This window comes from Balaenoptera musculus, chromosome 5 (genome assembly GCF_009873245.2).
Source record: "Balaenoptera musculus isolate JJ_BM4_2016_0621 chromosome 5, mBalMus1.pri.v3, whole genome shotgun sequence".
NCBI classification, from domain to species: domain Eukaryota; kingdom Metazoa; phylum Chordata; class Mammalia; order Artiodactyla; family Balaenopteridae; genus Balaenoptera; species Balaenoptera musculus.
Genome location: NC_045789.1, coordinates 136,982,285 through 137,005,937, shown reverse-complemented (window position 1 = coordinate 137,005,937; position 23,653 = coordinate 136,982,285). Strand labels below are relative to the sequence as shown.

The 23,653-nt window shown below is 46.1% G+C and overlaps 1 protein-coding gene across 4 annotated transcripts in view; it reads left to right on the top strand.

Moving 5' to 3' along the window:
- AFAP1 (actin filament associated protein 1) overlaps positions 1-23,653 on the top strand; it is a 155,352-nt gene that overhangs the window by 113,244 nt on the left and 18,455 nt on the right. For 2 of the 4 annotated variants that reach the window (XM_036852774.1, XM_036852773.1), the window contains exons 10-13: positions 5,661-5,872; positions 10,695-10,840; positions 17,860-17,977; positions 21,161-21,427. In XM_036852774.1, the coding sequence (XP_036708669.1) occupies positions 5,661-5,872; positions 10,695-10,840; positions 17,860-17,977; positions 21,161-21,427 (743 nt within the window). The remainder of the gene's footprint in view (positions 1-5,660; positions 5,873-10,694; positions 10,841-17,859; positions 17,978-21,160; positions 21,428-23,653) is intronic. The other 2 variants (XM_036852776.1, XM_036852775.1) reach the window with 1 other exon arrangement.

Below are 23,653 nucleotides of genomic sequence, written 5' to 3'. Positions count from 1 at the left end.
TCTGCCTTTCCTGGAGCGGCTCACAGCACTGGGTGATCTGCGCTTGTTTCCCTCTGGCGTTAGCCCTGGAGAGGAGATAGGAGTTAGGGGTTACAAGTGGAAAGAGGGAATTACCCAACAAAAAGGGAACTCCTTTTTTAGTTTGTTTTTTTTTTTTTCTTAAAACTGCCCTAGGTCAGCGAAGGAAATAGAGGTTCTTTCATGAAAAACAATTAAACATTCATATGGAAGGCAACTTAGCAACTGTGGTCCAGACGCCTCCTTTTACAGCGAGGACACCGAACTCGGGAAGGTTGTGGGACTTGCCTGAGTCACACGGCCAGGCCCGCTGGCCAACCCTGTCGCTGTCCTGCAGCACAGGTCTTCCCTGTCCCCCCCACCGTCCCCCAGGGCTCTCCACCCTCGTGACTCCTCATAAACAGCCGTGTGGGCACTTGGCCTGAAGGCGCAGTGGAATTGCTCAGAGAGCAGGCCTGGTGCAGCCGCGGCCCCGCACCATCACCTGAGGGTTTCCGCCCGGCTCTCGGTGGACATCTTTCGCCTCCACTAAGAGAACATCCTCTGTCCACAAGGTTTTAAAATTGTCCTCTAGTTCTTTGCTGGGCCAGGGGACGGGGGTGGGGGGCGCCTCTGGAGAAGTCGAGGGGGAGAATGACTGTCTTCAGTTAGGTTAGGACAGCTGCCAAGTCTCAGGCAGGAAACGTAGCTGGATGAAGGCCCAAGACCCCCATCCTGCCCAGCGTGCCAAGCGGACGGGGCACAGATGAGAGCGTCCCCAGGGCAACTGGGAGCTGAGTCCAAATCCCAGCTCTTCTGGGAGATGCAGCCCCGTCAGCTGGGGCTCTGGGTGTGCAGGAGAAATGCCGGCAGGTAGGAGAGGGCTCTCTGCAGATTACCCGCAGGCGGGGTGGGAAGAGGCGCCCGCGCCAGCCCCCCGCTCCGCCTGTCCTGCCTGGCTCTCACCCCTTTCTCGGGCCCTCAGCCAGCGGTTGCTGCGCTTAGCCCCAGCTGGGTCCGCTCCCCAAACAGCCACTTGGACTCTTAAGATGATCCGAGACTTGCACACAAACCCCTAAGCAAAGATGGGTCCTTTATTTTCCCATCTCCAGTGCTCAGGAGTTCCAGAAGTATTGTCACTGTATAAAGGCATCAGGAGATGCCTTTCACGTTTTTCTCTCTTCCCCAGCCCGTTTCTGTCTGTTGTTTGGACTCGTCCACAAGCCTCTCGACTGTCCACCTTCTTCTCCTCTGGATCCCTGAGGGCCACCCCGTGGGAGTTTTGAAACCTTGGACTAATCGTATCATCCTGTGCTCAGTCAGTTCAGGGCCTCTAACAATCTTGTCTCACTGAATTTTCCAGCTTTTTCCTCTCATTACTGGATTAAGATGCAGGTCGAATTCACCCACCAGTTGTGTTCCCAGCACCGAGCACACAGCCTGGTGGATAATAGCAGCTCAGTAAACACTTGTTAATTGAATGAATTAACTTAAGCAAGTCGCACACTTCTCTGAGCCTCAGGTTCCCCACCTATGAAATAGGCTTATATTTAAACTACTTTCTTTTCCTTAGAATTGAGGATAAAATCATGAAACATTAAGCTCATTGCCTACTTCATAATTTATGCTCAGTAAATGGTCGCTATTATTATTCATTTGTTCACCTGAAAAAAACCTAAGCGTACCAGACATAGTCAAGCCGACATGAGGGCAATGCCAGAGGAGTGGCATTGATAATATCGATAATAGAAATACAGAAGCTGAGTGAAAGGAGTGGTCCCCAGGTGCTAGGATGGAGGGCTTCCCGAGGCAGGGTAACCCGGGCTAGTTGGAAGGACCTTCTGGTTATTTCTGGGGCCACTTCTGGCTCTAATGGTCCGTGACTTTGTGAAGTTTTCAGCAGTAGGATTTTTGGTGGATGTGCAGGAAAGTTACGTGCCTCTCACTTTCTATCGTAATCCACCCGACAAAAGGTCAGGTGACATTTGATCAAGGAGGAGGGACGCGTTCTTGACGTCAGTCACCACGTCAAGGGCGTCTCGGGTTCTTTGGGTGCCCGCTGGAGGGCGCGTGCCTCTGGTGGAAGGGAGGGTTTCGGCGTCACAGAGCGGGGATCAGCTCTTGGCAGCCCCTTTCCTCTCAGCCGATCACAGTCTGAGGCTGGCTAAGATGAGACGAGCAGTTCGGTGAAAGTCCTCACAAAAGTGTGACCAGAGCACAGGAGACGCTGCCCTTCCCGTGCTAGAGAAGAAGTCAGGGGACGCGGGCCCCCCCTTCGGTCAGGCAGCCCTGCCTGCTCGTCTGCAGCTGCTGGACCAGAGGCGCCAGGTCCCCGCGCAGCTGACCGCGGGGGCGTTCACATCTGTCCCCTCCTCCTGTGGTTGTGTGTGTTTGGTCAGCCTCAGGCCGTCCTCATGAAACTTCACACGCACTTGTCACCAAGCTTTTGCAAGAGGCCTTGGAGTTCTTTCTTTAGAATTCGGAGCAAAGATAACCTCAGAACATCAAACCGAGATTCCCAGATGGTTATGATACCGTAACATCTCACCATAACATGATAGGTGGGAACAGGCAAACAAAAAATCAGATGATACTGGAATCGCCTTATTAGCAGGGCGCTGACCTGACCTGGGCGAGCCTGCGAAGGGGCCCGACTGCTCTTTGGCGCCACCTGGTGGTGGGTGTCTGCTCAGGCTGATCGTCTCGGGGCTGATGGGGTCCTGTGTCAGCAGGGATTCCATCACAGCCTAGCCGTGTCGTGGCGGGGAGAAAGAATATTAGGGGACATGGGACCTGCCCTCTGACTCCAGGGTACTTCGGTGAGCCACCTGCCATGTCCCTGCGTGGTCCCTCCCTCATCCGGGGTCCCTACCCAGCAAGTAGGAATTTCGGCCACCTCTTTGGAGAAGGCGGTGAGCCTGCCAGGGGGGGCCAAATGCCAGATGTGGGCTTGTTTCCGTGGCGTTTGCTGTTTACAGAAACAGGCCTGTTACCCACCGTGATTCTCGTTTTGCTTTTCCCTTTTGGGCAACTGTAACTCATTATGAGGAAGGCGTTAAAATATGGTAATTTCCTTTGAAGTCATGCTCTAACTAAAGTGTGGATCTGTCCAATGTAATCATTCCTTTTGTGACTCACATGTCAAGAAACCCATGGCATTTGGTGACCCGGTCAGGGAAGAAAACCTGATGAGCGCCTTCCCCTCTTCAGGAGATGCGTCATTCGTGTGGCTGGCCGAGCCACACTCAGAAACTGCGGCCCCCCTGCGCTGGGGACAGGTGCACCCACGTGGTGAATTCTAAGATCCAGAAGTCCTGTGGAAGTTGAGAGGAGTCCCCTCACTGTTCCTGAGAAGGCAGATGTGCTTAAATTCCTCAATAAACATTTTGGCATCTCCTTCCCCATTGTGACCCCCGCCGTCTTCTGCAACAAGGACAGGCCCCTACAAGTAGCTTCCGAGGTTTTCCGTGACCAGGTCGCTAGACGTCTCAGGTCTTAGTTCACCGCGCTCCCCGCTTCTCCAGGCCTGAAGGGATCCCCCCACCCCTTAAGGCCCAGGTGAGGACCTGCCCCAGAGCACATGTAAGCCTCCACTCTGCCAGCCCCAGTGGTCACGTCCATCAGTGCCCTGGGCCTGAGTGCTTCCTTCTACAAACTGTTCACTCGCCTGTCGACCTTGTGTGCCCAAGAAGACTAAGTCAGTTGAAAGCCGTCCCATGCTTCCATTTATTTCTTCTTAATTATACGCCATCCTACTGTCCATAGACCACGTGTGTCCGTTCATGCTCGGAACATACTTACGATGAATCCGGTTGCCAGCTATTTCATAAAAATCCAAAGATGTGGGGCTTCAGCGTGATTAATGACTTATAGACGGAGATATTAAATAGTTCTAATAGCTGTTGCTCAGATGTTCAGCTATTATATTTGACTATATGTTTTAAGTAGAGCTTAAAAAAAAAGAATAAGTTGTATCAGAACTATGTCATTTACAAATAGTATTTCCCAGAATGAAAATAGCAGCTCTTTCTCTTCCATCTTTGACTGTCAAAAGAGCTTCAGGTCGGTCTTCGCTGGGTAGCCGTGAACAGGAAGGAAGAAGATCAGGGTGTGAGCTTCCTCCGTTTCTTTCTGGACTCTGCTTCTCCAGCCTGTCTTCGCCTCCCTCCAATCCCTTCTAATTGTGCAAAACACAAGGAGCTTCAGGTCCCAGGCATTTGAGCTCATGGGCTCGCTTCTCCATTTTCTCTGTAATTTTACAAGTATGGCAACTTGTGTCCCAAACTGAAGTTTTAGTCCCAGGTACCCTTTAGGATGTATTGGCAGAACTGATTTACATTCAGCTGAACGTACATTTAAGTATTATAAGCATTTTCCTAGTGAATTCATTGAGCTATTATGTATAGTAATGTCTGTACGTAAAAGAGAAGGCATCATTCAGGGCCTTCTAACACCCCTATTTGGGGTTTTGTTTTCGTTTGGTTTTTGCCTTTATAGCATTTATCCATTGCTAATAAAGTGTGTAAGGTGTAGAACAGAAAAGAAGCAAAAGGCATCGTCCAAATCCCTTTTGGAAAGACATTTTAAAAAATCAGGATCAGAAAGGATTTTATTTATTATTTATTTTTTGAGCTGCACGTGTGTGCGTGTGTGCACACGTGTGTGTGTGTGTGTGTGTGTGTGTGTGTATGAATCGAAAGAGCAGCTGAATGACTTAAGGAGTCCTTGTTTCCCTTGTTCCTTGTTGACCTGGACTCTATAAGCTGTTCCACTCACTTCCTCGTCTTACTAGCATTATGGACTGGTCAGAAGTCACAGCCACCCTGTGAAATCTGTTTGTCATGCCTTGTTATTTCCAGAAAAATGCACCGTATGTTTGTGACAAGTGAAAATGATCAGTTTCTTGTCTTTGAGGCGATTTCCTTTTTTTAAAAATGAGGACAGTTCTTCTTGTAATTCCATCACATTCCATCCGTAATGCATTGAGGATGTGGTGCAGCCTCAGAGGCATGGATGACGAAATTCCACATGCATCAGACTCAGGCCTTTAGACCTCAGCGGTCAGACAGAGTCCTCCAGTCAGAGGGCACTGAGGAAGGGCATCTCTGGCCTCCAGGCAGGAATCTCATCCCGAGGATTTGCCGTCATTTGCTGGAATACTTCCAGTGGTGGGGAACTTATCACCTCCCAGGGCTGCCTGTTTTGTGGAAAGCTTTCATTTTCAGATAGTTTTATTCCTCATGTTAAGCCAAACTCTGCCTGTCTTGTCACTTTTGCCCTGGTGGTGTCATTTGCAGCTACTCGGAATGAACCCGAACCCTTTCCTGGGTGAGGTCCCTTTAGCTATTTGAGGACGGCAGTGTGTCCTCATAGCCCGTCTCCTGCCAACCACTGACGGCTCAGTGACCTCTCGTACCCCGGGCAAGCTCCGGGTTCCTGTAGACGGTCCTCAGCACGCATCACACGGTGCATTCGGGCTCCTGGGTGGTCTGTCCTTTCTCAGCCCCCAGAGCTGATGGAGGTCAGTCATCTCACAGTGGCGGCTCTCGTTGCTCCCAGGAGCCTGCACTTGCAGACGTGCTGTGTGCGGGGTTCGTTCCGTCTTCGTGGCCTCCTGGGGCGCATCCTTCCTGGGAAGGCTGACGGGCCTGCTCTCGTTGCAGGCTACCTGAACGTGCTCTCCAACAGCCGCTGGCGGGAGCGCTGGTGCCGCGTCAAGGAAAATAAGCTCATCCTCCACAAGGACAGGGCTGACCTGAAGACCCACATCGTCTCCATCCCGCTCCGCGGCTGCGAGGTCATCCCGGGGCTGGACTCCAAACACCCCCTGACGTTCCGGCTACTTCGCAATGGCCAGGAGGTGGCCGTGTTGGAGGTGGGAGCCACGGGGCATTCGCTCGCGGTGGTTTGCCTTCTAGGGTCCGGCCTGGACACCCCGTCAACTCCTCACACCCGGCTGATGGCAGCTTTGGTTCTGTCCCGTCCCACGTGTCCTGCTTTTCTTCTCCGAGGGGCCCCAGCCGTGTGGACGGCACAGCCAGTTCTCTGCACGGTGTCCACGGTAGACTGCCTGCCAGGTCACCTCCTTGTCTGATACCCTCTCTGTTCGTGTTTGCGTGGAAGTTCAGTACACAATTCCAGGCAGTAGATTGCTTTCTAAGAGTGGCCACAAAACAACTTGTTTTAAAATTTCCAGTAAAACTTCTCCCCTAACCGTGGTCTGCCTCTGAATTGGTGGCATTTCCTTCAAGCTGTCCTTTGGAATGTTCTGGGCTTCTTCACAGATGGAGCAGGTGTTTTCTGACTACCAGTTGCCTATCGACAGTGGCCAGAGAGCCAGATTACAAAAGAACAAAAAGAACACCTTTGGTTTTTAAGAACCATTGGCTTTGCATGCATTTTATCGTTTGGCTGCTTTTTCAGACCTCCTTATTCACGAAAGCAGAGAAAGGCAATTAAAACTAATTTCTTAGCTACACACTTAAAACTTTCGTTTTTGAAATTTAAAATTTTTTGTTTATCATCTATTATTATTTTATTTCTACCCAATATTAATTCAGACCTTTTTTCCTTTGTCTTTTTTTTTTTCACTTAGCATTATCATGATTAAGATACAAAGACACACACATGTATATCCATGCATACACAAATATCAGAGTGTAGAATTTCCGGAGTACATGTAAGTATATTTATGCTATACAGTTGATAGAAATGAGGATATTTTGGGTTTGGTGGCATTGCTGATGTGTGTTCTAAATTAATCAGATGCAGAGTGTAATCTAAATGACTGCAGTGTTACTGACCAGTGAAGGAAAGGGCATGGGCTTATGACCAAGATCAGAGGGGCCCCATTAGCCAACCTGGAAGGTCTTGGTAGGAGTTAGGAGTTAGTTTCAGAGACTGCTTTTTTTTGGTGGGGACAAAAAGAGATTAACAACGTAGTTCTTTCTCACACACAGCTCCTTGCCCGATGGTTTGGATGGTTTGAGATAACAGGTCGAAGGACCGAGCCTGCCCTAGTGGCTGACTTCCCAGAAGGGAGGCCAGGCCTGACTGGGATCAGGGTATCTGGGCCCCAGTCCTAGTTCTGTTGCAGACTTTGATCACAACCCAATCTGTTTTTCTCTCTCGGCTTCTTTATTTGTCTGTGAAACAGAGCATTGGGCTAGAGTCGGTGTGCTTTGTAAGCATTTATGAGGGCTGAAAGCTATAGGGTGGATGAGAGAGGAAAAAAAGCCAAAAACGTAAATGAGGAAACTGTACTCTTGATGCAAACAGCTCAGGTATCACGTGAGAGCTCTGGCAGCAGATCTGAGAGAGGCTGCGAGGACAGGAAGACACACGCTGTGGGTTGGCACACGCTAGATTCGGGGGTGAAAAGTGAGACGTTGGCCTGGACACCGGGTGGTGACGGGAGCCCCCGTGGGGAGGGGGAGGGGCAGGGGCAGGGCGGAGCTGGGTGAGAAGGACCCTGTCCTGTCTTTGCTCCCAGCCCTGTAGGTGCAGCCTCATGTCCCCCAAAAATGGTGGTTGTGTTTCATTGCCTTTCCCTATTCCAGTTATTGAATCAAATGCACACACACACACACACACGTAACCACACTCAGCGTTCCAACATAAGCAAAGAGTTTGCCTGAATCAGTTAGGAAATGCAGTGATCCGACCAGTAAAGTTGTATTCTGTACTTTTTCTAAGACCGTTTTATCTTAACTTTTGAGATAATTTCAGAATTACAGAAAAGTTGTGAAATTAGTACAAATAATTCCATATACCCTTCACCCATATTCCCCCAATACTAACATTTTACCATGTTTGATATCTCTTGCATGGTCTTTTCCCCTCTCTCTCCCTCTCTCTCTTTCTCTCTCTCTGTCTCTGTGTAAATTTTTTCAGAACCTTTTACAGACGTGTTGCCCCTTTATCCCTAAACACTTCAGTGTGAATTTGCTCAAAATGAGGGTATTTCTTTACTAAAACCACTGTATAATTATCAAAATCAGGAAATTCACACTCATGCAATACAATTATCTGACTTACAGATTTTAATCAGATTTTCCCAGTTATCCCAATAATGTCCCTTGTCAGCAGAAGGAAACCCCAGGTGGTGTGTTTCATTCAGCTGCAGTCTCTTTGGCTTTCTCCGTCTGGTTTCATGACATTGATATTTGGGACGGGTACAGACCATTACTGTGTAGACGGTCCCTCAGTTTGGGCATATCTGCCATTTCCTTGAAATTCGAATCTGGGGTAGGCATGCTTGGCAGGGGCACGTGGAAGCAGTGGTGTGTTTGTCACTGCATCACTTAAGCAGGTACGCCCGTCAGTTTGTCCCACGACTGTTGACGTTAACTTTGATCTCGCAGGTGGGATGTCTGCATGGCTTCCCCACTGCAAAGTTACTGTGTTTCCCGTTTGTCTTTAATAAGCTTCATGCGGGAAGATCCTTTGAGACTCCTTCAATATCCTGTCACTCACAATTTCACCCACTAATTCTTAGCGTCCATGAACGACTCTTGCCTGATAACAAGAGTTATTAAAATGACAGCTGCTAAATGGGGACTTTCTAATTCCATTATTCCTTCCATTATTCCTTATTAGTTAGTATCTACTTTAAGGAAGATTTCCCTTTCTCTCAATTAATTATTCATTCATTTATATATGTATGTATATCAGCAGGGGTTCATAGATTATTCTTTTAATCAGTGATTATAATCCTTTATTGTCATGATTTACCCTGGTCAAATGAACGGAGTTGGTCAGCAGAAAGCCCTTTGAGCCATGTGGCCTTTGCTATGTCCCTGTAATAAAGACACCACAGTCCGTGGTCCCCTTCATTCTTTGAGCTCTTTCCTCATGTTATGATGCAACAAGATGTTCCAGGCTCATCTTGTACTTTTCTCTGCCCCAGGCCTCTTGGAATCAGCCATGTTCCGAAGAGCTCTTAGTGAACAACTCCTAGTGGATAATGGTATTTAGAAACCAGGATCTGGGTAGAAGGTGTGCTCAGAGCTACTGGGGTGTCATTGCGCCTAGGCCTTTTCAGTAGTCATAGGAAATTGTGTGTATGTGTATGTTTGTACGTACATATATTCAGGCATGTTTCTATGTTATACATTTTACACACACGTATATGCATATATACATGTATACACCTGCATGTATACCTATTTATATACTAAAAGCCACAAGATCGTAACTAATACTTCTAATTTTAGTCCAACACCACAGAGTTATTATTTTTTAAAAGTCTACGAGGAAATTTCTTAAACAATGAAGAAAACAGTTAACAGTGTAATGGTATCAACCACATCTTAGATATTATGTTAAACTACTTTTAAAAATGCTTAGATGAAATAGTTATAGATACATGGATATAGATTCAGTCGTAGATACATTCTTAACATAGATTTCGTTTGGGGGAGGACAAAAGACCAGTGAAGAGAACATATTTGTGATTTTTTTATTATCCAAGCACTCAAATCAATTCATTTCAATTTAGCAAACATTGATTACATTCTTACTCTCCGTAAGGCATGTAATTGGAATCCATTCACTTTGTCCATGGCCGCATATGATACTGTTGCTTGTACAGTATCAGTAGCCAATTCTCTCAGCACACAAAAAACAACTGCTTCCTCGTCAATGGCTCTTCCTCCCGAGAGCTTTTTGTGCCTGCCATGGGGTATATATGATTGCTTGTATTCTGATCAGTGTTCAACTCATCAAGGTTATAATGATCAAACCCAGTTTTCTTTAAGTCTTGAAGCTAAACTTACAGATCTTTCTTTATATAAAAAATTTGTAATTTTTGCAAAAAGCTAAATATTTATTTTTTCTTTGACATTCAGTTAACTCACACATTTGATAGCTCAGTTTCCCCTAAACTTTAAATATGACTTACATAGTTGATTAGCCAATAGTATTTAGACATTTGAAGTACCATTATGAATGTAATGTAATTAATTTTCTAAATCACATAAGAAGGACAGCTTAAAATTTTAATGAACCAAATCTTAAAGATATATTTCAGACTTGCAAATTAGGCAGATGACATCCGGGGAGCATTTCAAACATCTTAAAAAATAACATGCACAAAGCAGCCCAACGATTATAAACATTACACCTATATAAATACAACTAATATGAAAGTGAAAGTAGGTTAATTTTCTGTACCGTCTAATCAGGGAAATAAAATTGCCATTTCAGGCCCATTTAGGAGACCACAGCAAGGGCTACTGGCCACCAGATTTGGTGACCTACAGGGGCCGTGGCCTGGTGTAGTTTCCAGGTTAAGCAGCTGTGGTTGGAGGGGCTCCTGCTCCCCAGATTTTGTTGCCAAATTAAGGAGCCTTTCTAAACAGCTTCTTTTAGCTGAGATTGAAATAATCCCATTAATTTCCATGTCTTCCACCCTAGTGCCTTTCCCCAAAATAATTGGGAGGCATCTTAGGACCTCGGGTTTTTATTTCCTTGGGAATAACCGTTGTGCAGCTTCCGCATTAAGGCTTGGAGTGAACGCGGTGTTAATCCCGTGGCGCACGCAGTGGCTGCCTCCTTGTTGTCGTCTACATCCTCAGGTGCTTCGTGTTCCACCGCCTTTCTTGTTAGGCTGTCTCTTTTTTGACATTTTAATGAAAATGTTAAAGCTCTTTACTGTTACTTAAGTAAAATGCACTTCTCCCCCTTCACCTCAACAGGCATCTTCTTCTGAAGACATGGGCAGGTGGATTGGGATTTTGCTGGCTGAGACGGGGTCCTCCACAGACCCTGGGGCCCTGCACTACGACTACATAGACGTGGAGATGTCGGCGAATGTCATTCAGACGGCCAAGCAGACCTTCTGGTAAGATCCACTGCCGTGCGAAATGGCACTGAAATTGAACAACTTTATTTTTTCCCTAATTTTCTTTTCCTTTTATGTACGTGTATAGCCTTCAAGGGGGGGGGGAAAAAAACAGCTGAAGACTCTCCTTTTTGTATAATATTAACCCAAATTTTGCTGAAATGTTTGTCATTTCAACCATCTGTGTTTTCTATTAGGACAGGGGTTGGCAAACTTTTTCTGCGAAAGGCAAGATAGTAATATTTTTGGCTTGGTGGACCCAATGTTCCCTGTTAAAACTACTCAGCTCTGCCACGGCAGTCACATACGTAAATGAATGGACATGGCTGTGTGCCAATAAAACTTTATTTGCAGACACAGGCAGTGGGCCAGATTTGACCCATGGGCTGTAGTTTGCTGACCCCTGTATTAGGGGAACAGTTCTATAAAGCATAAATAATTCGACATATTGCTGTAGTGACGACTGAGTTTTCAAAGCCATCAATCATATACTTTTAAAACTTAAATGTGATTTTTTTTTTTTAAAAGTGCTGTTATGTACAAAAACATTCTTTTAAACCATGAATATTTCCTTAACATAATGATGGCAAAGAAAATTATAGCAGCAGTTCTCAAAGTATGGTCCACAGACCCCTGGGGGTATTCAAGACCCTTTCAGGCAGTCCCAAAGATCAAAACTATTCTCATAATAATGCTAAGAAATTATTTTTCTTCTTCGCTGTAGTGACATTTGCATCGATGGTGCAAAAGCAACAGCAGGGTGTGGGGGGGTAGATTGGCAGGTGTTAGGACCATCAGTGGTCACTCCGCACTGTGCTGTGACCATTGCATTGCCACTGCCACTCGCTTGTAGCAAAAGGAAATGCTGTGTTCACTTAAGATGTCCGTGATGGGGACTTCCCTGGCAGTCCGGTGGTTAAGACTCCACGCTTTCACTGCACGGGGTACGGGTTTGATCCCTGGCCAGGAAACTAAGATCCCGCAAGCCGTGCAGCGCGGCCAGAAGGAAAAAAAAAAAAAAAAGATGTCTGTGATGAAGCAGTACAGTTATTACTTTTTCTGTGAAGGGCCAGATAGTAGATATTTTTATTAAATCTCTTGAGTACGTGTCTTTTTAACATGTACATAGTGGGCAGGACACACAAAGCACTTACATTGACTGGACTGTCATGTTGTCTTGAGGAAATGCTCTTGTAAGACTGAGTTGCTAACTCAACTAGCTGCTCCCTAATCCCACCACCATTTTTTCACTTTTACTTGAAAGAACAATTAACAGGTGAATTGTGGTTATTCAGACGTAGGTATTTGCAGACACTTTTTCAGAAATGAACCGCGTGAGCCTCTCACCTCGAGGTTGGCAGTGTTTGTTGCCTGCAATGGAGTTGAGCTTGCACTCAGAAATGAGAATTTGGGGAGATTTGTATCTGCCACTGTGAGCTGACAGCTTCCCAGTACTCAGACTTTTCTGATAAGATTGGTGGTGATATTGAGTGTGGTTTTTTTGATATAGTATAGTGAAGTGTGTGCATTTGACAGGTACGCATAAGTCATGCACAGGTAAAAGGTCCATCCCATGAGCAAGAGAAACTAACGGGTTTTCATGTAAAAGAGGACTAAAAGTTCATTGATACAGTTTGAGATTCTACATGGCAATTAATCATTAAGAAATTACCACTTGTTGAGTTTTGGTGTAGCATCAAAGAATATCTACCGTGACCTGGAAAAGCTATTAAAATACACCTCACTTTTACAACTGGATATCTGCGGGAGGCTAGATTTTCTTCATGTGCTTCAACCAAAACAACTTGTTGCAACCGGTTGAATGTTGAAGCACGTGTGAGAATCCAGCTGTCTTCTCTTAAGCCAAACATTGAATAGATTTACAAACATGTATAACTACCACTTTTCTCACTCACTTTTTTTTATTTTGGAAAATATAGTTCATTTTTATAGAAATATGTTTAAATATGGTGGATTTATTCCCATTATTTTTAAATGAATAAAAATGAATACATTTCTGAGTTTCAATTTCAAATACAGTCAACACTGATCGCAAACACCCACATAAACCAAAGCTCTTTGGGAGTCTTCAGTAACTTCGAAGGATGTAAAGACTAAAACACTTGAGGATTGCTGGTTTGTAGGAATGGATCTGTGAAATTAAGAAGTGGCTGGTTCCTATTTCATGCTGTCCACTGTCTAAAGCAGGGGTTGGTCATACTTTTCTGTGAAGGGCAAGATGGTGAACATCTTCAGCTTTGCAGACCACATGTTCCCCACTGTTGACGACTCCTCTCTGTCGCCACGTTCAGCTCCGCGTGGCCGGGCAAAAGCAGCAGGACAGTCCTGAAACCAGCAGACGTGGCCATGCTCGGCAGGAGTTTGCTGATTCTTGGTGTAAAGCGGTGCCCGTGGGATTGCGAGGGGACACACTGGGCCAGGAGGAAGGAAATCGGGTTCTGGTCCTGCTGCAGTAGTTACTAAATGGAAAGTCTGGGCAAGTCATTCCTAACCTGTTAGTGTTCCAACTTCCTTGTGTAGAAAACAGAGAGTTTAGGCGACATGAGGTCTGAAACGTCTATAGCTCCCATAGCCCTGATCCCCTTATGCCCACTTCTGTTTCCCTCATCCTTAGAGAGTCTGGATTGGGGCCAAGGAGAGGCAGATTAAAACAGAGCAGGTGATGGAGTTACATAATCAGCAGGTGATGATAAACATTCTATCAACTTCCTGCCCTTTGAGTAGGAAGAAGATAAACTCAAATGTTTACACTGTTATTTGCCTGCTTAATAAGAACAGCGCCATCTAGTTTTTCCACCCAAGTGGTGTTTATGGGAGATTGGAGCATTCTTCCTTTGTATCTTGAATGGGGTTGTAGAATGAATGTTTATTTAATGATTGCTTGGGACATTCTGGGGCTGAGTAAAATGAAGATAACGTTTGCCCATATTAGGAGTCAAGCCACCATGTTACACCCAATTAAGGTAAATAGCCTTGACAAAATGAATTAATCTTGTACAACTTAGCCGGGAAATCTCCAGTGATGCTGGAGGATTTCTGAAGTACAAACTACTTATTCTCACTACTGTTCTTTTGTGTGAAAACCAGGGTGACATAGTCAAGTGCTGACTGTTCATCCTCGTTATTTTTTCCATAATAACATTCTATCTAATCAGCAAGGTGTAGGTAAATTACAATGAAACTCCTAATCGTGCAGTAAATAAAGCACATTTAAAGTAGCTTTTTAAGAAATGTAATATCCTTAAGTCCAGTTTTGCAAAATCTACACACCTAGAGTGACATAAAAGAAAGGAGCTTATGGTTGTTAACCGTACTATTTTGGACCTTATTAGTTTCCAAAAAGCCTCTCCTAAGTCTACATGTAACTTCAGCGATAATAAGCAAACTGATAACCACATTTAAGGGAAACCCTGACTAAAAATATTTCCCCTAGAACACAAATGAGTGTGGAATATTCATCTAAACCAAATGTGGGAAGGTCACATTTTCGAGAAAGGATTGTAGATTGCAATTCTGAAAACTGATTTATTAAAAATATGCATGTAATGCGTTTGTGGCTGCAGGAGTCTTTGCTACCCCATTAAAACCTTTATAGGAAAAACCTTTATAGGAGACGTCACTTAGCAATAAAGTTTATTTTTATTTATTAGTTTTCTGCCAAACCTTCTGTAAAAATTGAGAGAAGAGATTTAACAAGGAAACAGCGTTCAAAATATAAAATATGGTAGCTTGCCAATGTGATAAATAATCTGAGGTTGAATTAATTTTTGCCTTTATGTAAATTGGCAGCCAGTTAATGAATCTTCTCAGGGTTATTAGGGGAATTTTTTGTACATTGGATTATGTCTGAGGGAGAAAGGTCAATGGTGTATTTTGGGAAGAGGACAGTAAAAGAAATAATAGTCATGTAAAGTCTCCCAGAAAAAGTGGTTTATTTAAGAGTACTAATAATGGTAAACATTTGAAACATACTTTCCTGCGGCCTATTTTTAAATGAGATGTATATAGATGATATGATACAGGGCAAATGTTCTGAAATTTTCTTCTGGAACTCTTTTCAAGTCATGCTGGGTTGGAGCCCCATAAGAAAGCTGTGACAACATTGATGGTGATAAAAGCGGTAGATCAGTGTGGACACAGAGAGGGGAGCAGGCAAACGGACAGGAAGCTTTCACCTTGAGCCACCCTCTCATCTGAATCCCTGGGAGGTTTTATTCTAAAATATATTTCCTGAAAACATGAATGAACCTTGAAGGTATTAACGCTAAGTGAAACAAGCCAGACACAAGGGGACACATACTGGATGATCCACTTAGGCGAGGTACCAGAGTAGGCAAATCCATAGAGGCAGGAAGTGGGGTGCTGGGTGCTGGGTGCCAGCGCTGGCGGTGGGGGAGACAACGTTTCAGCTTTTTGGGAAGATGGCAAGTTTTGGAGATGGGTGGTGGTGATGGCTGTACAACAGTGTGAATGTACTTAGCGCCCCAGACCTGTACACTTAAAAGTGGTTAAGATGGTAGGGACTTCCGTGGTGGTCCAGTGGCTAAGACTCTGCTCTCCCAATGCGGGGCGCCGGGGTTCGATCCCTGGTCGGGGAACTGGATCCCACGTGCCGCAACTAAGACCCGGTGCAGCCAAATAAATAAATAAATAAATAAATATTTAAAGAAACGTTAAGATGGTGACATTCCTGTCATGTATATTTGACCTATACTTTTTTTTTTTTTTCTGTCTTATGTTTTTGGTTTAACGAGTGGCATATGGTCTCTTATCTCATTTCCACTTTCCTATTTGGCTAAACATCCTATTGTAGGAAGAGTGCCAGGCCAGAAGGTGAGGGGCCTCTTACTCGGTCTTGGATCCACTCGCTGTTTCGGGCCCAGAGACTTGTTCTGGGGGCCCAGGTCCCTCTCTGTGAGACGAGGGGCAGCCTAGCTGGTGGCCGAGGTCTCTTCCAGCTGGGACAGGACATCCTGTGTGTCTGTGACCTCCCCTTACGTTCCGTGGGTCAGAAGCAGCCTGCTGGTGTCCATTCCAAGTGAGTGAGCCTCTGTTCTGCCCCCTCATGGTCCACGCTCCTTCCTGGCATCTGTGTCCCAGTGTGAGTGCCAGGCTGGGCGCCAGAAACCAGAGACACAGATCAGGCAGGAGACAGTCCCTGGGCAGGGGGTCCGTCTGCCAGGATGTGGCACAGATCCGGGTATCAGTGCCCACGGGCAGTGGAGCGTCCTGGGACCACAGGCATGGGGAGGGCGTGGTCATCCCATGTCCTGCCTCTCACATGACCAAACCCTCACCCCCAAAATGCCCTCAAACGGGATGTTTAAACCAGAAAACTTCCCATATGTATCTAAAAACAAGGAGAATCTTTCTTTCTTGTATTCTTTCTTTTCTATACGTTTTCTTTTCCTAAATATATGTTAATATATTTTAAGTATAGAATAATGATATACATTTTTGTATCAGAAAAAAGCAAGAAGAGTTATTTTGTAAATTAAAGAGAATACCGTGTCCAGGGTGGGACTCGCCGTGCGTGCTGTGTTGTCCCAGCAGAGGGACACCTGAGCCGCCTTCCTGCAGCCAGGGCTGGGTGAGTGGAAACTGCAGCTTGAGCCGGGGGTGCTGACCCTTCACAGCCCCTTCCTCTCACCCTCTTCAAAACCAGAAATCCCAGTGTCGTTTTGTTGCAAGACCTCTTGTCAGAGAGGCAGTTCTCACCTCCCCTCTTACTGCCCTCACTTTTTCTCATTTGCTCTCTTTTTTATTCATCTAGTTACCATAGAAATGTAAGATCCCAAGAAGAAGCAAAATTGGAAAAAAAAAAAAAAACAACTATTTTTTTCATTTCAGGCTGTTTTAGTTTTCCCAATTAGGAGAAAGATGTTATCTAGATGTTGAGGTTTTTCGCTTATAACATCATGAGCAAACCATTCACGCATTCCTTCCTTCATTCATTCCCGTGTTCATTCATTCGTGCAGCTCGTACTTGCCAAGCACCTTTTGTGTGCTGGATGAACAGAATTGGCAAAGGCCGTGTCCTCCTGAAGCTCATGTTCCGGTGAGGAAAGCCAGACAGCAGACACACGATTGTGCAACACGTTAGGTGGTGATTAGTGATAGGAAGGCGTATAGGGGACAGGACAGGGACGCAGAGGTGGGAGGTTGTGGTGACCGGGAAGTTCCCACCGAGACTGAAAGAAGGAGGGGTCTCAGAGAAGCGCTGTGGGCAGAGGGGGTGCCCTTGGCTAGCGAGCGAGAGCTACCAGGAGCCTGGGGGGGGTGAAGGCAGTGGACACGGTGCTCGGAGCCTCGCAGGCCATGCAGCACTGGATTTTTCTCGGAGCCACCGGGGCTTTGAGCAGAGCCGTGACACGCGGGACGGAGGTGGCCACTGTCAGAGGCGCCCAGAAGTTCAGGGCCGTGCAGGGCAGAGGGGGAGGTGGGTAGTGACGCTGAACGAACACTGAGAACTCAAGAAATGCTGTGGGACAGACGTTCTAAAACGCTTACAGAACAGGTCCGTGGACTTTTCCTGAAAAAAGCCAGAGAGCAAATATTGATACTTCAGTTTTGCAGGCCAGATGGTCTCTGCCTTTGAGAATTAACAAGCTCATGAAAGAGGCATGTGAAAATAAAAGCAGCCACAGACGATTCGTCAACGAAGAGTCCAGGTAAAGAAAGGTGTTCCGGTAAAGCTTTGGTGACAGAAGCAGGCTAATACAAATGGTGGTTATTTGCCGAGTGCCGGGTGTTTGCGGCCCTTGCTCTGGGAGCCCGGCCGGGTCATCGTGGGTCCGGGCCGCAGTCCTCCGGGCGGGTGGTGTCCTGTCCTGCAGGTGAGGAGTCTGGCCCGTGGCTGTAGGAACACCTGACTCTGCCTGGGTCCTGTGCTAACACTTCTGTACCCTGCGGCCTCGGACAGAGCCCGAGCATGCATCAGAGCTCCTGGAAGCCTTGGGGATCAATTGGAGGGTTGTAACTCGTTTCCTCTCTTTCAGTTTCATGAACAGGCGCGTTCTGTCCACTAACCCGTATGTAGGGGGCACCGCCAACGGCTACGCACACCCCAGCGGGACGGCGCTGCACTACGACGACGTCCCCTGCATCAGCGGCTCGGTGAGTGCGCCGCGTGCAGAGCGAGGTCAGCTGTGCGGGAAGGCGGGGGTCTGCGCATCTCTGTGACTTACACCCCTGCTTTCTGTCCAAACGAGAGAAAGCTTTCTCACGCTCTGAGGCAAGATGAAAACTCCACCCCATCTCTCTCCTTTTTGACACCCTGTTCATCTTAATCCGCATCCGAACACGCAGGTAATCGGACACCAGTAGACAGTTTGTCATTCCTGTCAGTGCCATTAAACACCGTCAGAAATCACCATCAGAAAGGAGACGCCGCAGAGTAACGACCCTACTGCCAGCTCCAGACACGGTCCCGCATCCTCCGGGTGGGGTGCGCTTGTAGCTGGGGCCCCCGTCTGGTGGAGAAGGAGGGGAGCGGGAAGGAGGAGCCAGCCCGCCTGGCAGGGCGCGTTCAAGCGCAGATTAACGTGAAAGGGGCTCACGTTAGGACGTGGGTGTCGGGGCGCGGGCCCACATTGAAATCCCGTCCCAGCTGCAAAGCCCATGGGATGGCGTCCCCTCTGAGTCCGGAGTGGTCTGCGGTGGCTGGGGCATGGGTCCTGTCCCACAGCAAGAACACGTTAGGCCCAGTCGGTCCCCTCCTTGCCCCTCCCCGGTCCCACCACCACCTTTGCCTCGGGGTCTGCAGGGCAGGAGGGGCTCTGGTGCCCACTGTGGCCGTAGCCGTCCACCCTGCAGAGAGTCTCGTGGGAGCCACACACTCGGGGAAAGCCCGCGGTGGCCGGACAGGAGCCGGTCCCAGTCCGGTCTCTGTGCCCCTGCGTCCTGGCCGCTGTGCCCTTTCCAACGGGGCCCGGCTCTCGGCCTCTGCTTGCTGGTCTTGGTGGAACCTGCCCTCACCGTAGACCCGACTGCCACCTCATCCTCGTAGGACACTCTGAGCCTTGATCTCAGCACCAGCTTTTTTGGAAAGATAAAACACGCAAACCTGTCTCTGAATCTTCCTGCCTGAAGGCCCCCTCGTGTACCTTTCCCCAGAGGGGTTTCTCCCCATGCACGTGGTTTAGAGAAACCGTGGACCTACACAAACGCTGGTCTAGTTCCCCCATCCCTTCATTCCCGTTAATACTACACAGGTTCAGGCACCCCCAGGAATGAGCTTTCTTTAGGTCACGCACAGCTTAAGCTGGTTTAGAAATGAAAAGCTGCCCTTCTCCAAGGCTCTGCACTTAGGAGTCGTTTCTGCGTATACATCGCTGGGCGGGCGACATAGGAGATTAAGACAGAACGTCCAGTGCCCAGTGTTTGTGGCTCACTTGCTTGTTAAGGGCTTCCTTGACGCTCAGGCCTCTCTTTAAACTGTTGTTCTACTTGCTGGGCTCTGTGACCGGGCCCTTTGTTTTGTGAGAGCCTGCGCTTCTCAGTTTTATAAGGTTCATACTTTTGAGCCAATACCTGACATTTTAGCACTGTTTCAACTTCAGTAATTCTTACCCATTCAACGTTCCCCCTGAGGCCTAGATGAAAGTGAATCTCAAAAAGGATCTTCTGACAGGCACACACACACTTTTAATCTAGAAGTTCTCTGGAGTTTGTTTTCTAAGTCTTCCATGTGACTTAATCCTTTGGTATTTTAGGAAAATGATAGTCTGGTCTAGACCATTTTAATAACCCTGGACAAATATATGCGAGGTTGTCATTATGAAACTCACATCCACGTTTATCTACATGTACCATTATTTTTAGGTTGTAGATGGGTCCCCGGCATCACAAAAATAGACACACTGAAGTGATTGCAAAGGAATGAAAAACACTCTTACTGTGAAATTTTAAACCTTTTCTATTTTTATAACAAAAGGCTGTAATTATATCCTGGCAGAAAGGAACTCTGCAAGAAGGATATAAAAATAGAGTCAGATAAGTATAGTATATGAATTAATATTTTCTCTTTTTTACAAAAAATGAAAGCAATTCCTTTAAAACTTAAAAGAATCTGGCTGTGGTTGTAAGTTTGGGTTTTAATTTATACTCTAATGTCCATGTTCTAAAGTGGCTTGTAGCTATTTTAATCCTTTGTAGAAAGGTTTTCCACTAAAGTAATGCCATTCTATCATTTATAGTTTGAAACATCCTATTTTCTATGATTATTCGATTTCTTTCTTTTAACAGCCTGTGTTTTTGGTTACTGCACTTTCTTCAGGCATAACCAAGTGTGGAACAGGGGTGGTGCTGACAGTTGCCCATAGAACTTAAATCCCCGATGCCCGCATAGCAGGCTTGGAAGGGTCCAGAGGTGTTCTGGCATTGAGCCCCTCATCCTATCCTGGAGTAGCCTGAGGTTCAGACCCCAAGCAGTGTGTAGTTATGAGCACAGCTCTAATCCAGCGCTGCCTCTTACAGCTGTGCAACCTCTCTGCCTCAGTTTCCCCCTACTTCGTAAGATTCCTATGAGAATTATGTGAGTCATTTTTACTGTGAAATAAGAAAAGGTGCTTTGGGGACTTCCCTGGTGGTCCAGTGGTTAAGAATCCGCCTTCCAGTGCAGGGGATGCGGGTTTGATCCCTGGTCGGGGAACTAAGGTCCCACGTGCCACAGGGCAACTAAGCCTGCGCGCTGCAACTACTGAGCCCACATGTCACAACTAGAGAGCCCGTGTGCCGCAACTAGAGAGAAGCCTACGCGCCGCAATGAAGAGCCTGTGTGCCACAACTAAGACGCAACGAAGCCAAAAAAATAATAATAGTAATAAAATACAGATAATAATATCTGTCAGTATTTAAAAAAAAAAAGAGATAAAGTGCTTTGCTGGGATCTTAATGTGTTTTCTCAGTAGAATCAGAGCCCCTGGTCTCCGGACGGACCCCAGTCCAGCATCCCTTTCGTCACATCACATTGCTTCAGCTTTCTGGGTCAGGAGGACTTCCGAAATCCAGTTCTTTAAAGAAGTGTCAAATATATATATATTTTTTTTTTTTTTTTTCCTGCTTTAACAAACAAAACAAAAAAAATTATCGTTAGCCAATGGCCCTGGGAACGACTTAAGGAAAAAAGAATCCTTAAGTCCCCAAAGGTAGAAAAGTTCTTCTGAATCAGTCCACCTAGTTGAGTGTGTGTGTTTTACTGGGGGTACGTGCACGTGTTTTGGGGTGCTTGCTGATAACATCTCAATGTGCTTTGCTTCCTATGGCCGAGGCTCTAACGACGCGCTGTGTGTGTTACAGTGGGGACCCGACGGTGGCTTTCCCGCTCCCCGTGGCCGAGGCCTGGGAGAAGAGGCGCTCTATGATAACGCGGTCCTGTACGATAACTTGCCGTCTCCGAAAATCTTTGCTCGCTACCCTCCTGCTGACAGGAAGGCCGCTAGGCCACCTCCTGACAAGCTGTCCTGTAACCACTACAAACACCCTGCCTCTTCCAGTCCGCCGTCCTCCCCGTCTGTCACTAACACCTCTTCTCTGGGGAGGGCATCTCTCGGGCTCAGCTCACAGGTACAGCACCTCCTTCTGTCTTCTAGAATCGCCTTAAGTCACGGCCCTCCCTCAGGGCTTTGCAGTGAGAGCTCCCGCCACCAGCTTGTGGTCAGTGAGCCCCATCAAGGGTTAAAGCGCAGTTTTTTCCCTCAACTAGAACGTAATCTGCAAATACACAGCGTTTGGCCACCCAGGAACGGATTAAATACAGTAAGTCCCCTACATACGAACCTTCAAGTTGTGAACTTTTCAAAGATGCGAACATGCCCCTGTATGCCAGCTGTTGTACTGGGCTACTGTACTTTTCAAGGTACTGTACTGTAAGATGAAAAATGTTTTCTTTATTTTTCGTGGGGGTTTTTTTGTGTTATTTGTGCGATTATAAACCTATTATATAAACCTATACAGGTATTACTAACCTATTATATAAACCTATACAAGTATTATAAACCTATTATAGTACAGTACTATATAGCCGATGGTGTTAGTTACGTACGCAGGCTAACTTTACAAACAGATTGGACTTACGAACACGCTCTTGGAACAGAACTCATTCGTATGTAGGGGACTTACTGTACACCTAACTAGTTCATGGTTTAACGTTCTGTATTTCTTTGCCTGTGCCTGGCTCTCTTTCCATTCTTGGGAAGTTCCCCAGTGAATTTTGTGAATTACGGCAATTAAAGGCAAAGATGTTAAAGAGGACAGGGACAGTGGGACAGTAAAAGTCTTCAGAAGATTTTTGAGCTGCAAGTTCCTTTCCTGTGTTTCCGTAACACGTAAGTGAGGAATGGTGGGCTTCACGTGGCAATTGCTTTTCAATCTTTAAACATTAAATAGGATTATTCCGAGACCTACAGTATCTTCCCATAATGTACTCCCTAAACGTGTACTCCCTAAAACCAAGTAGATAATAAGGATTTTGGATTATAATTGAATGGTCAGTAACCTTGATATTGAACTATTGTCCATCTCATACCTCGTATTTGGGCAAACGGTAACATTTCAGTGTAAATATAATTTTGTGTTTTCATGCATGTCAACCTAAGATTTTTTTATGCTTTGAGTAAAGATCTAAGCACCACATGGAAGAATATTCTACAAACGTAAAGCAGAGGGGCACATTTTTAATTTTTTTCTTTTCCTTCCATTTTTGGAGTAATCTTAAGAAAACGATGAATGCCAAGTAAGATTCTAGAATTTCAGAGAGTTATAGCAGTTCTTCGAAACCAATTCTTTTCATCAAACTCACGTGAGAAGATTTTTGTTTGTTTTTTATTTAAAACAACCGTTAGAGATTCTCATTCACTGAACTGAGGGGCCCAGGCCGATGTATGGTCAGACATGGGAGCCATTGGCTTCTAGTTTTTTTGAGTATTTAGTAAAAAGTCTGGTAGGTCATGTGCTTCACCCACTAAGTGAATGTGTCTCTGGCGATGTATTTATCTGTCTTTTTATTGGTATTAGAGTTCCCTTGGTTAAAAATTATGGGACAAAATATACTATCTTGTACATTTGGATTGTCCCCAGATTAGTTTGGAATCAGTCATTCGATACGTGGTTCACGTATGTTTGTATTTTGTTCATTTTTATTTTAAGTAGGAAACACATTTGCAAGCCGTTTACCTTTAGCTTTTGTGTCCTCATTTGGCCGTTTGAATGGGGGACCTACTATTTAATGGAGAGAGCTCACACTCCCTACACACCTACCGTATGTGTGCTGTAGGTGTGTGTGCTGCGTCAGTTAACCTTCTGAGGAACCGTGTGGGAGACATCAGTATGTTTATATTTTTAAACGAACACACGGAGGCTCAGAAAGCGTTAATGATGTGCTCAGCGTCTCCTATGACGGAGCGGGAATTTGAAGCTTCCAAAACCCAGGCCCACGACAGTAAGAAACGTGGTGCAGCAGAGGAGCTCGGGCTTGGACGTGTAGAGTCAGCCTTTGCCGTTCGGCTGGACTTACGACCCAACCAAGGTACACGTGCATCACTTAAGCAAAATGCAACACGGGTCGGTTTGCAGCCATCAGAGAAGTTAGGGGTATGTTGAATTTTTTTTAAAAACCTGTGGTTAGTTAAAATTTAGTTCATACTGTTTCTATATTTTGCCTCTTTCGCTTCCTTCCTCAGACCCCGTCAGTGAATCAAAAGGTAGTTATTTATCCAATTAGGACATCAGTATAGAAACCCTGGAAGCTGAACTCTCAAGTGCATGGTCATGCTACTTCCCCGAAGAGCATTC